Raw genomic sequence first — 15,247 nt, forward strand, 5'->3', positions numbered from 1 at the left:
TGTCACCACAGCCCGATGACATAGGCAAACTTGCTAAAAGGAAAGAAATTATTTAAAAGAAAAGTAAAGTAAACAGTAGAAATCCGGTTTGGCAATTTACTTGTAGGGTTTGCGGGTTGCATTTAGGTGACGATCTCGGGCTGCTGCTGGGTTGCTGAGAGGGGCTGAAGCTAAACATCCTCACCGGGCTGATTGCCAGCACGGAGGTTGCAACTCCACGTGGGAGTCAATTGCCTCCACTAACTCCCTCATGCTTGGGGTCTCCTCCTCGTTAGTGGCACTGGGAGGGTTCTGTGCAGCAGTAGAAGGGCCCAGGAAAGGGATTTGGTTGGGGTTTCTTATAGGAGAGTTCTTGGGGACCCCCAGAGCTTGCAGGGCAGCCAACCAACCCTTATTAAAGGCAAGCTTCCAAGCTTCCTGGATGATGGGCACTGTTGAGTTTTCCGCGTTAGCAAATCCCTCGTTATACCATTTATTTTCGCAGGCCTCTAAAGATGCCTTTAAGTCAGCCAACTCCTTGGCTTGTGTAATGTTCAGGCTCGCAGCCTCTGCTAGTTTTAGCTCAGTTTTGGCCAGCTTAGTCTTCAGCTCCAAGGACTTCTTCTCTACCAACGCCTTGGCCTTCTCAAACGTAGCAGCCTTCTTTTCCACAATTGTGGCAGCCTTGGTTTTCTCTTTTGCAGTCACCTTGGCCACGTCCTTAAGAGCCTTCTCCTGCTTGTTATCCTCGGCTAGCTCCTTCAGCCGCCCATCGAGGATGTGAGTCAGTTAAGCAACCTAATGAAACAACAATGATAAGTACAACAACGTCACAGTACAACAACATTACAGAACAACATTACCAAATGTTCTTTCAATATACAATGAAATTACATAAACCTTGAAGTATAGCGTGACTAGCTATAGAATTTACCAAATGGTCTTTAAATGCGGAGGCAAGACCTTCCGGTGGCGAAGACGATTAGTTAAAATTAGGAGTATTACTTTATCCTACAAACATTATTAATTAAAGGTTAAAAATTAGATCTAGTTATAACTTATAACTACCCATTGCAGCATCCGTATATTAAAGCAAACTCTGCAACTTTTACTCGGTCAATAATACACGGATAGTAAACCTTCATTGATTCTCTCTCCATTGATTTGCTCTCCACTTTCTTCAATGGCCACCAGAGATGCCGAGATCATCCACGACTTCCGTTTTTTCCGTGTATACAAAGACGGCAGCGTTGTCCTCTCCAATCCCACCACTGATAAAAGAATCCCACCGTCAGATGACCCGAATTCTAGAGTCCGATCCAAAGACATAGTCATCTCATCTGAACCAGCTGTATCAGCTCGTGTCTTCGTCCCCGGATCCGCCAATTTGACGCAGAAACTCCCTCTCCTTTTGTACATGCACGGTGGTGGTTTCTGCATGCAATCAGCTTTCACTCCCAGGTACCATAATTATGTTGATACCCTTGTTGCTGAAGCTAATATAATTGCTGTCTCTGTTGAGTACGGGTTGTTCCCAGACAGACCTATACCTGCATGTTACGAGGACTCTTGGGCTGCACTTAAGTATGTGGTGTCACATGTTAATGGGGATGGACCTGAACCATGGTTCAATGATCATGTAGATTTTGGTCGTGTTTTTATCGGTGGAGATAGTGCTGGAGGGAACATAGCTCATAATTTGGCGGTTCGGGTTGGGACAGATGGGTTGCCTGAAGTGAAATTGGTTGGGGTGATTATGGTGCACCCGTTTTTTGGTGGTACGGAAGATGATCAAATGTGGCTATGTATGTGTCCGGAGAATGGTGGATTGGATGATCCTAGAATGAGACCTGGTAAAGAGAATCTAGCTAGACTAGGGTGTGAGAGGGTATTGATGTTTGTGGCTGAAAAAGACCATCTTTTTGTTGTGGGTAAGCGCTACTATGAGGAATTGAAGAAGAGTGGTTGGGGAGGAAATGTAGAGATTGTTGAGAATTTAGGGGAGGGGCATTGTTTCCATTTGCGTGACCTCAAATATGAGAAGGCTGTGGATTTGATTAGAAAATATGTTTCTTTCTTGAAACAAGAGTAATGGTTGTATTTTTGACTTTGTGTGATGAATAAAAAGAATATCAATTCAGGGGAATATTCTTGCTTTATAAAATATTCTGTCTGCTTTGATTTGTTTTACTCTTACATGGCAATTGGAATGGTAACTCCATCCTTCATCATTATTGAAGAGGGTAAAAATCTAGGTTGACGGATCTCCATGAAATGGGCCTGATGGTTCCACATCCATGGGCCGATAGAAGACGGGCCCAACTTATGCAAGGTCTATTATGGACGGATCATGCATAAATGGATGCAACAAGGACGGATCAAGCACCCACGTGGCATCTAGAAACCCTAATGGGAAATACTTGCGACACACATTTAGCCATCATAGAATCTCAAGGTAAATGGAATCCTTGCACAAAGAGAATTCCAAAAGATATGCGCATTAATGAAGATCTTCTCTATAAGGAAATGTCTTGTCCATCATGTTTGGGACTATTTAAGAGGATTCTTATAAGAAAAAGACTTCTACACCAAGGAAGAGATATCAAACTTCTACTACTATAAAAACACCAATACCTTCACAAATCAAGGTACGCATAATTTACCATTCTCTAGCACTCTAGAGTTGTGAGAATAGTTCTAACTTGACCTTCGGAGGGTATTCGGCCAAAATCACATTGGTGCTCTATGTTAGGTCTTCTCTTTTGCTGTGCAGGTATCGTTACGAGCGTGCGAAGATCGTGTGACTCACTGGTGATAGTTACGGCATCATCAATTGTAAATTTAGTCATGAAATGGCTAATTGAATACCCAGCCATCTAACAACACAGTTAGGAGAGTGCACTCAATAATGAGTTGGGTTTTGTAGTTTCAAATCTGCACATTGGCTGCTCATTTCCTTGTCAGTGGTTTTTCTTTCATTTCGGTTGAGCACTGAATAATGGGTTGAGAAGAGTGCTCAACTGTGCGATGATTTTGATCCTATCTAGAATCATATGACTCATCTATTTGTAAAGTAATATGTTTTTCTATTTTTATTTTTTATATATATAATATTTTTTAGTCAATATGAGAACGGGTTACTACATCTTGTATGAAGATTGTCACATAATTTTTAGCCAAGCCAGTAATGTAATATTGTCACCAAGTGAGACATTAACAAGTAGTTGGATCAATGTATGAATTGCTAAGGTGTGGTATTACGGGATGTGGCCTGGCTTGTGTTGGTCTTAATTTGGCCCCTCAACCATGGGTTAATGGGTAACCAAACCCATCATGAGTGGTTAGCCATCAAAAATTTTATACATGGAAAACTTTTATGTGAGAAATTGTAAGAGCTAGTATTTGATCAGAATTTATGTTTCACCACTAATATTATTCCAAGATTAAATGTAAATTGACTAAAGAAAAATAAATAAATTGAGTAACATGAAAATAAAAAAACATTTTTCGTAACAATGCATGTGTTTAAGAAATCCCAAATTGAGATATACAATCAGGCGGGGATTGCAATAGATGGACTCGGCACCCATGCATAAGGCAATCTCGACGCCTTAATCATGGCGAACCTTGGTATAATCATGATGCCTTTTCTTGTCAATATTCCTCATAATTGCTCTTGGAGTGGAGTAATCTATTGAAGCTTAGAACTAAAGCCAAGCAGCTTGTATGGCATGAAGTAGGTGATGGAAAAAGTGACAGTTTTTAGACCCCTTAAACAATTGATTAAACCTAGGTAATTAGCCAAGTTGTTACTTAGTCCAATTAAACAAGTCTAGGTTATCACAATAATAAAGATCAAATCATGCAAAGCAGCGGAAAATAAATAACACACGATATGATCACCCAGGAAACCAAACCGGTAAAAACCTGGGGAGGATTTGACCTAGCTATCCTCAAGGTAAACTTGAATCCACTATCAGAAAGAATCGAAGTTCATACAAAAGGACTTACAAGCACCCCCGCTCGACTTCCTAATGCTACCAACCAGTAGAACTTACTGACATGACCACGTGCAAACTCCGAATCCATGGACTCCTTCTTTCTTTGGATTCCCACCAGCTACAAGCACCCCCGCTTGTGTATTCTTTAAGCTTTAATGGCAGCAATTGTTTTGATCATCAAGGTGTAGAAAATATCTCCTCATTGAAAACCCTAAGTTTGTGTAGAGGAAAGCTACTCTAGATCTCACAAGAGATTTACACAAACCACAATATGAGCAACCTTTAGAGAGCCTTTGGGTACAAAACCCTAAAAATAAAAAGAGGCACAAGAGGCACTCTAATCTCTCTAAAAACAATTTTAAAAAACGTTCTAGGGTTTCCCTTATATATAGGAGAGTTTTACTTGAACCCTAATACGTTTAAGTAGAGTTTGGGCTGAACTGGAACTCTGCAGAAAAATAAATCTGCACGTGGTTCGATCAATCGAGTCTAATTTTCGATCGATCGAGCCTTGCAGATTAAGTCCAATAAATTCTACAAACACTCGATTCCAATTTCACAAATAAACATACTTTGAGCAAGCCTAAACCTAGACTCTATGTTTTGATCATGATTTTCCAACATAATACAAATTGAAATTCTAATACATTAGTTCCTAATTTCTTAGAACCTAACAATCTCCCCCTTTGGCAATCCGTGACAAAACACATCACAAACATGAAATGCTCAAAGTTACATATAGCCCAAAAATAATTCAACCTAACTACTATCTATCAGTTGCAAGTGTAGACAGCAGCATGACTGAATCAACCTGTATATTTCCTGAAACACTCAACAAACGCATAAACGCATGTGTGACAGAAAAACAAAAACAGTAAATCAACAAATATGCAATCTAACTCTCCCCCTAAGTTAGATACATCAAAAAAAATGTTAACTCCCCCTAAACAAAACATTCTTGTATTTTCCACACATTTCATCTAAAACTCTCCCCCTTTTTGTCACGCATTGACAAAGACAACTCAAACAAAGAGTTGACAGAAAACATACGCAACAGAGTAAGAGAAAATAAAGAAAGAAGGGAACACAAAACAATTCAACTCTATACGAAATAGAGACAACTCCCCCTATGAACAACAAAAGTTAAAAACAAGCTTCTCCCCCTATAAAAATAGGAAAAACAAAACAAGTTTTGGGAAAAACAATTTTAGGGAAAAATAAAGGGGTTGGGGATAAATAAAAAGACACAAACCAAGTTTAAAAAAAAAAAACTAAGTTGAGGATACACATGAAGAAAAATATTCTCTCTTTCAATAAAATGCAAACATGGCACTATGTGACCCATAAAAAGTTGCATGAGTAGAGAAAATATTTGCACATTAATTATCCATCATATCTCTTAAGAAAATAATTTTCTACAATTCACACATAAAAATAGCATATACTAGAAAGTACATAGCTCAAAAATTAATCAATCAATTTTTTGATCAAGTTGAGTACCCAATGTAGCAAAGTGTATGCATGTTATGTGTGAAAACAATGAGAGATATGACTGCAAAACTGCAAGATGGATACAAAAACAATCAATGCATTACATGTGAATCCTAAACATAAATGATGCATGGAAAAATCAAATTTTTGAAAAAAACAGAGCAATTTAATGCAGAAACTCCTCAAAGCACAATATTTCATGAATGAAATGCATGAGTATGAGATTAAAAGTTTTTCAAAAATACTAGAATTCAACCTGGATCTTCCAAAAACAAGTTTTTCAATCAATTTGTCCTGAAAGCGCAAACATTAAACACATTTTGCATTAAAATCAAGGAACTTTTAATCTTGGATGGCCATAACAAAATCACACACAATATAATGTACCAAGTTTAGCAAAGAGTAACTTGTGTAGTGTGTGCAACTAGCAAAAACTTGAGATACATGTGAGGTGATATGTGAATAGCAATCAATTACAAAGTCTACAAAATTCATCACATATAATTTAAAAGAGACTATCACCTAAAGAGTTACATCATATAACTCCCACATCTCCTAGAAAACAAGCTTGCAATCATGTAAGTTTCTTGATTTTATGCCTCATAATATACACACCAATTTTAATTATGTGATTTGGCATCAAGCCTAATAGTACACACCAATTTTAAGTATTAAGCAATTAAACCGAGGCTACATCTTATGTTGTTTTTGTGCATGTGCTACACTTTCTTGAGCACAAAATCTTATGATATGCACTAAGGTGTTCATGATTGGCTAGTGAACAGTGGTGAGATGGTTATTTATGCCTTTCTTTAAAAGTTCAAGTCCGACAGTCAAAAACATGTGACTTCAAGATCAAGACAAAATGATCAAAAACTATAAACATCTCCCACATAATATGCACTACAAAGCTCAAACTAGTAAAGTGCAATACAAGAAGCTCATCCAAGCTAAACAAGGTACATAAACTTGTTATGTAAAAATAATATGGCCAATTCTTGATTATAAATCCAAGATGTGAAATACAAACACAAAAATCTTTTTGGTTTTTAAAAACTACATGACCAAAAAAAAAAAACACACACACATTATGCTAAATAAACAATACAAATGTAATGCATGACAGTGCTTAACTAAGCTATAGAGGGTACACAAATAAGAAATATCAATTTCTTAATTAACCCATGAGTACATGTACAAACTAGTACATACTCACATAAAATCAAAAATAGTTTAGCACTTATATAACACATACTATTCAAGTTTCTCCACAATGTCAAGCATGTTCTAAATCAAAAGAGAGGTATTATCATTCATGTAATCCTCAAGAAAAATAAAACAAGACTCAAAATAAAATATTTTTGTCTTTTTGAAAATTTTTCAATGTTTTTGGATTTTTTTTATTTAAAAAAAAAAAAAACAACCAAAAACAAAACATGTCCACAAACAATTGAAAGAATTAAATCAGGGACAAGTCAGCATCACTCACCTTAGAGAATCTTTTCTCACCCATCTAGCACGAGTCTTCGGCTTTGTAGGTGAAAATCCATGTGAAGTAGAGTGTATTTGAGGGATTACACCAATCTTCTGAGAAACACTGAAATCCTGCAAATTCCTTTCACAAGCCAACAAGCTTAAATTTTTCAAAATAATATGAAACAATTTATATGAACTTATGGCAGGAGAAATATCATCACAAATCCTAGATTGAAACATAGAATGCTTAAATTTCAATTTATGACAATTAGGACGAATGTGACCGGAGACACCACAAAAGTGACAAACAGGAACAAATTTAGGAACATCAGTATTCCTAACAACAAGTCTAGTTTCAGATTTTGGTTTTTGCCTCAACAAGGAACAATTTGGTCTAATATGACCAACTACACCACAAAGGTGACAAGTAGGCACAAAAACAGATTTATTATGCTCTCTAACAATAGGTTTAGACTTAGGTTTAGAAACTTCATCGTCAACATCAGAACTTTTACCTTTGTCTAACTTAGCAAAATATGCCTTTTCTTTATTATTCCTCTTGAAAGGAGGGATATAAAATTTCTCAGTTTTAGGCTTAAGAGAAACAGAAACACTTCTGTTATCAACAACAGACTTGGTACAAGTCAAATTTTCAATTTTAGCTTTAGATTCAACTAACTCTTGTTCCAAGCTTTTCATCTTCTCATCTTGAGAGGAAATTTGATTTCTCAAAAATTCATTCTTTTTATTAGATTCATCTAATCTAATAATCAATTCCTCTTTTTCAAGATTAGCCAATTTTAACTCTTCCTTGAATTTCTTATCAATTTTCATAGATTTCAATAATTCCTTACGAAGAGTTTCACAAGCATCAATAAAATCAACAGAAGCATGAGCAGAAACATGATCAGAAAGACACTTCAAATTATCCATGACAATAGGGGTCAAAGATCAGCTCTTAGATCAAAAGATCTAAAACAAAAGAGCAACCCGCTCTGATACCACTTGACAGTTTTTAGACCCCTTAAACAATTGATTAAACCTAGGTAATTAGCCAAGTTGTTACTTAGTCCAATTAAACAAGTCTAGGTTATCACAATAATAAAGATCAAATCATGCAAAGCAGCGAAAAATAAATAACATACGATATGATCACCCAAGAAACCAAACCGGTAAAAACCTGGGGAGGATTTGACCTAACTATTCTCAAGGTAAACTTGAATCCACTATCAGAAAGAATCGAAGTTCATACAAAAGGACTTATAAGCACCCCCGCTCGACTTCCTAATGCTACCAACCAGTAGAACTTACTGACACGACCACGTGCAAACTCCGAATCCACGGACTCCTTCTTTCTTTGGATTCCCACCAACTACAAGCACCCCCGCTTGTGTATTCTTTAAGCTTTAATGGCAGCAACTGTTTTGATCATCAAGGTGTAGAAAATATCTCTTTCTTGAAAACCCTAAGTTTGTGTAAAGGAAAGTTCCTCTAGATCTCACAAGAGATTTACACAAACCGCAATATGAGCAAGCTTTAGAGAGCCTTTGGGTACAAAATCCTAAAAATAAAAAGAGGCACAAGAGGCACTCTAATCTCTCTAAAAAAAGCTTTAAAAAACGTTCTAGGGTTTCCCTTATATATAGGAGAGTTTTACTTGAACCCTAATACGTTTAAGTAGAGTTTGGGCTGAACTAGAACTCTGCAGAAAAATAAATCTGCACGTGGGTCGATCGATCGAGTCTAATTTTCGATCGATCGAGCCTTGCAGATTTAGTCCAATAAATTCTGCAATCACTCGATTCCAATTTCACAAATAAACATACTTTGAGCAAGCCTAAACCTAGACTCTATGTTTGGATCATGGTTTGCCAACATAATACAAATTGAAGTTCTAATACATTAGTTCCTAATTTCTTAGAACCTAACAAAAAGTATATTCCTATGGCTGGACAATTGGCATCCAGATGGGGTGTAGCTCCAAGCTTATGGGCCCAGAGTTATCTATGATGCAACTAGTTCTTTTGAGGCAAGGCTCTGCAATGTACTTTGTTAAGTTGTTATTTTTCTTGTTTTCCGTCGTTGGCTTTATTCTGTGTCATATTACATGTAATTTCTTTAAGTATATACCTGTATTTAGGTGGGGTTTAATTTTAAGATAGTGAAGTTTCACTCAAGACAGTAGCTGTAGCGATTAGCTAGTGAGCCACCAGATGACATGTGAGCAGCACATGGGAGATTCAAAATTATTTTATGCCAAGGTGGTTGTCTCCTAGCCAGTTAGTAGGTCAACCCGCCAATGAGTAGTCAGGTACTTTAACAACTCATTTTGTTTGTGACTCTTCCTCTCCTTCACCTATACTCTATATACCCATATTACCCACGATTCTGTAAGAAGAGTTTTTGAGAGAAAACCCTAAAAATATCATTTGAGAGTTAGTGATTGCATCCATCAATCCACTACACAATTCTCTTAGTTTTCTATAATCTCTTTCCTCTCCAATATCCATACCCATGAGAGGAACTTAGTCCAAATACAATCCACACACATTCTTAGTGTAGAGTGTTGATTTGGAGCAATTGGGAAGTATTGGTTCTATACCAATCTTTTGTGGTACAATTGAGCATAATTGAGGGATCCAAAAAGGTAGTGAAGACAAAATTCCATGAAATTCATTGATAGCAAGAGCTTGGAGGGTTCAAGTAATTTGGGTAGCTTAGGCTTAGAGGGTCTTTGTGTTTTCATGTGCTCCAACTAATTTACTAGTGGATGATTTTGGCTTGTCAGGCCATGAAGAGGTTTTTCCTCCGGGTTTTTCTGTTTTCCTCTTTGATAACACTCCAATGTTATCTTGTGTTTACATTATCTTCTCCCTTACCACTCTTGTTTAAATTGCATGTCAATTATGTATGTCCATGATTTAGTTGTTGGTTTCGATTGATTAATTAATAATCACTTTAATTAATCAAGCCGTAGTTGAAATTTGGGGTCTTAATTAGCTCTAGGAATTAGACTAGTGCTATTTCATACTTAAAGGCAAGGAATGGCATTGGAGGCCAAGGTCTGAAGATTTGGTCAAGATTCAAAGTAAATTGCAATTGATAGACCTTAAAGAGAATGATAAAGTAATTTGGACAGCATCTCCTTCAGGGGAATTTAGCATTGCTGCCACTAGGAATCATATTCGTAGCAAGAAGAGTGAGGCCCCCAGGTGGAAGCTGATTTGGTTCTCTGCTGCAACACCAAAGCACAACTTCATAGGGTGGTTAGCAATGAAGGACAGACTCTCAACTAAAGCAAGATTGATACAATGGGATTTCACTAGGGATAGTCTATACTCCTAATATAAAATGATGATTGAAACTAGGAACCACTTGTTCTTTGAGTGCCCTTTAAATTTAGCAAGAGAATTTGGCAAGCTATAATGGGGGAAAATGGGCTTTTGCCCTTATTGTCCCTGTTTTGAAACTCAATTTTTAAAAAATTGAGTTTTCCATAAAACTTGATTTTATGATTATCGAGTTCTAGGTAAGTTTTTGCCACGCTGAAGGAGCACCCGTCAGATGATTGAAACTTACTAAGAACTTGATTTTCTAAAAATTGAGTTACATTAAAACTCGGTTTTTAGAAAATCGAGTTTCAAAATAGGAACACTGTTGTTAATAGTTTCAAAATAGCGACATTGTATATAAGGGCAAAAGCCCATTTTCCCCACCATAATGGAGCTTAGTTTAATTCCTAGTATACCCTATAAATGGGAGGAGGTGGTCAACTGAGGAATAAATCGCCCACTCTGCAGTAACTTCAAAGTTTCTTTGTGTTCATGGGCCACTGTTTTTCATCTTTGGATACAAAGAAACAATAGAATTCATGGAGGAAGCATCAAAACCAAAGAGAAGCTGATCAAAAGTATAAAAAGGGCTGTCAATTAAGGAAGGAATGGAAGAACTTTTTTTTTTTTTTTTTTCAAACTCCCAACAGTAGCATTCTTGCCTAAAATTGGGGGTTTTACTGTGTGTAATCATTTTTACGCATTTGTAATGAGCTAGAGTGCTAGGTGTAGCTAGCAAAGTTTTTGAGACTTATAGGAATTTTAGCTATGAGTTTATATTGTAGGTTGTGGGTTGTGCTAGAGCTTATGCTCTGCTTTGTGTGATGTCTGTTTTGGGCAAAGTTTTTGAGTTTCCTTGTAGACCTCTTTTCCTGGTTTCCTTTGTTTTGTGGTAATAAAATGTTCTCAATTAACCAAAAAAAACAAAAAAAGGAAAGAAAAAAAGAAAAAGAAAAAAAAGAGAGAGAATCCTAGCAGAGACTTGGAATGCTAGCCAAATCATGGACAAGGATGAGAGACCCAAGTTAAATCGGTGTGGTGTACACTACATATGAGTGAAAAACATTTGGATGGTGGGTTGAAGGGATTTTTGAAACAAAAGATTAGTGTTAAGGTGATCACTAATGAATGTATGCCTTGATAGGCGCCCTTTGTACCGAATGAGCCAACGAAAGGACAATACATTAATTTTCAACCACGTGCATGATATCTGGCTCTTTAGATCAAATGGAATTCGTCCAAGATCCTTAGAAAGAAGACCTATGTATCCCTCAACTTTTACCTATAAAATAATCTTTAATTACAAAAAGAGGAGTTTTAATAAGGAGAAGAAAAGATAGGAATGGAGATTACAGATTAACCCAGTGGAATAGGCAAAATTAGTGAGAGGTTGCTGTGTTTAGTTCAACTACAAAGGTATAACCCCACTCTACAACTTCAAAGGTTAGACCCTTTTGTTGTTATACTCTGGTTATATAATGTATTATAAACCCGATTTAAAACACTAGTATTATTATTTTTGTGTGTGTTCTAATAAGTATTACTGTTTATTCAAAAAAAAAAAGTATTTATCCCACATTGGTTGTGTGTGTCTAGTGTTTGCTGTTTATAACTCCAGTCTACAACTACAAAGGTTAGGCCCTTTTGTAATTATATTCTAGTTATATAATATATTATAAGCCTGGTTTAAAGCACTAGTATAACTATTTTCGTGTGTGTTCTAATAAATATTACTATTTACTCAAAAAGAATTTTTTTTTTTGGGAAAATAAATTACATTCAATTGTTTAGTTGCATTCTTGAAAGTACTTTGGAAAATATTTTCAAGTGTTCGGTTGCATTCTTGAAAATAATATGGAAAGTATATTTGCTATTACTTTCTCACATTTTCTCATCTCCTAAGCATATATATAATAAAAATAACAAAATTTTAAATGAAAAAAAAAAAAAAAACTGGTGATTGGGGATCAGCAATGGCAACGACCGGTGATTGGCTACCAGAGACTGAGGACATTAGTTAGGGGATGTGGTGGTTAAGTGGCGAACAATGAAGGGTGGAGATTTGGTTGATATGTTTTGGGCAATGAAAAAAGTGGTTTACAAAAAATAAAAGCATGAATCAAGTTTCACAATAAGAGCATTTACATCCGATTTCTCAAAATTATCCTATTTTACCATCTCAAAATCTACTTTATCTATTATACCATACAATGTTACAGTACACCTAACATCCAATTTCTTATTTATCTAATCTATTCATTAAAATATTAATTTCACCACCTCTTTCTCTCTTTGTCCCTCTTCCTCTTCATAAAAAATAATTAAAAAAAACCCAGCCACCACCAAAAAAAAAAAACCTAATCACCACTGCCATCAACAACTGCCATCAACCCAACCAAAACCACCACCATCAACCCATTCTTCCTCTCCATTTCATAGTGTCTAAAAGATCAACACCACTGCCACTCACATTCTACCTTAAAGCAACAAACAACCACATCAACACACTACCCATTACCACACACACAACACCCAAACCCGTAAAGCTCCACAACCACAACCACAATAGCCAATCAACCATCACCATCATTCACCCATGATGGAAATATGCATGTACACAACGGAAAATTAACGGATCTACTTCATTTGCAATTGATAACATGTGCTATGTAAGTTTCAGAATATAAGAACAAGAAAGTGTACCTTGGTGTGGTGAAATTCAAAACCGAAGATTAAAAGTTCTTGAGAACATCTTTAATCTTCATTCCAATTCCACTAACGCCCAAGAAGTGTGGTCTCTCAATTAGTTTCTATGAGTTTGTTCAAAGGAGAATGATAGAGTGTCCAACACTCACATACACCATTTCATGTTCTTACCAAAAATCTGTATGTTTCTCCCCTTACAGCTGATTATCTAATTGGATTGACCTTTTGCGCCATTCCAATTGGGCTTTAGTATGTGGCTTAGAGTGGGACCAAAAGGGAACAAATAAGGTACTAGCTCCAATGGGCCTTGGGCTTTTTTGTTAACTCTTAACAAGTCCAAAGTTACTATTAATTATATTAAATACCACTATATAAATATAATTGCACTCTACGCCTTATTAATAAATTATATCTCAAGACTTTATTATACATGCAACCCCTTCATAAAATATTCGTAGTAATACAAAGTCATAAACGAAGACTGCCACTTTATAGAGTAATACATCTTAATCCTTGAGTACCCGGTTTAATCATTTTAAGTTATTCACCATATATTTATGAAATCCAATTCCATAAATATATACTTTAGTAATTTCTTACTAAAGTGGTTAGGCCTAATACTCTGAATAATCGTATCCATTAAACTTATCTCAAGGGAATATTTTATATCTCCGTTAAGAGACAATGAATTCCATTTGAAAATATATGTTCCATCAACACTAAATGTGGCTGTCCAACATACTAAGGTTTTGATCGTTACTTTAGATCTCACGCCTGATATATCAAAGCAACCTACACTTCATGATCAGGTCCATTATTCTCTCAGGATTAAGAGATTATGTAAATAGAAGTCGTGATATTTATTATTCAATTGACAGTCATTAGGAGAATAATAAATCTCACAGTGGTCCAGTTCAATATGTCTTAACTCTTAAAACATATCAACATATCAACTAGAAGTCTCAACTTCCATGATCAAGACAAATCATCTTAGTTGATAGGTTATAGTCTTCATAGATGAAATGCCCAATTTCATCACTGATAACGAACTATAATTCTGAGTTTACAAAGAACTTGTGATTTATATCTTCTGTGACTTTTCACATAAATCACATACTATGCATCTCATGGACTATATGATAATGTCTGAATATTCATGTTACCATTATTTTAGATAATAATAAAACAAAATTATTAATCACAATATTAAGTCATACATAATGTCATACTTAATATCATATATAGCATCATACAATAGGATTTAAGGGCACTAATCCTAACAACCCATCCCTACCACCACCATTAACTTGACCCATAACACAACAGTAAATAGTGAAACCCACCCTGTACCACCAACACAACAACCCCCACCTCCACTTACATAAACCCATAAATGACCCATAACAAAACCCCACCCCTTCACCACCACCACGGTAACCCCCCACCTCCACCATCATCAATCACCCACCACCATGGCAACCCCCCCCCCCCTCCCCAACACCACCACATTATTGACAAACCCAACCATACCCATACCCACACCCACACTCATCAAACCCATCACTGTCGTAGCTACCCACCACCACCAAACCAAAACCAAAACCCACCGTAAATTGGACAACTCAACCACCACCGGATCGATGGAGACGGGACCGAAACACAACAGATCGGTGGAGACTAGACTAATCGTTGCTTCTCTGTTCTATTAGCTTGGAGGCCTAACACCAGCATCAAAGGGGTACATTAGAGATAGAGTGTCAGAGATAAGATGAGAGGACTTGGGCTCAAAGGGAAATAAAAGAAAGACAAACTCGGTGAGAAAGAGAGGGAGTAAGGAATCAACAACCCACACCGGACCCAACCGATCTCAACCAATCACACCATACTGTCTCAACCAACCACACGCTGATTGCAACCCACCACACCTATGCTAGACCCATGCTAGAAAAAACCTAGCTCCGAGAGAGAGAGGGAAGTGAGATCGAAGGTAAAGTAGGAGACAAAGAGAGACAAAAAGTGTGAGGAGCAGAGAGAAAAAAGTAATTTAGTATTATACAATATGCTACATGTGAGAGACCTGGAAAATTAGGTGCTCTCAAAAAAGAGATATAGGTGCTTTGAAGGGCACCTTTCTTTTTGGATAAGTGGTGTTGGGTCGCCACTTTTTTTTTTTTTTATACAAAAAAAAAATTAGAAAAGTAAATAAATACAAATTTACATGATTGAAATGCTTCATTGTCACTGATTAAATAAAAATAAATA

At 36.4% G+C, this 15,247-nt stretch overlaps 1 protein-coding gene across 1 annotated transcript; it reads left to right on the forward strand.

Moving 5' to 3' along the window:
- Positions 1-1,042: 1,042 nt before the first annotated feature.
- On the forward strand, positions 1,043-3,239 carry LOC126689241 (2-hydroxyisoflavanone dehydratase-like). The gene has a single exon (XM_050384365.1). It carries the CDS (start codon positions 1,163-1,165, stop codon positions 2,069-2,071), a length of 909 nt encoding a protein of 302 aa, XP_050240322.1. The 5' UTR covers positions 1,043-1,162; the 3' UTR covers positions 2,072-3,239.
- The last annotated feature ends 12,008 nt before the right edge of the window (positions 3,240-15,247 follow it).

This window comes from Quercus robur, chromosome 1 (genome assembly GCF_932294415.1).
Source record: "Quercus robur chromosome 1, dhQueRobu3.1, whole genome shotgun sequence".
Taxonomy (NCBI): Eukaryota; Viridiplantae; Streptophyta; class Magnoliopsida; order Fagales; family Fagaceae; genus Quercus; species Quercus robur.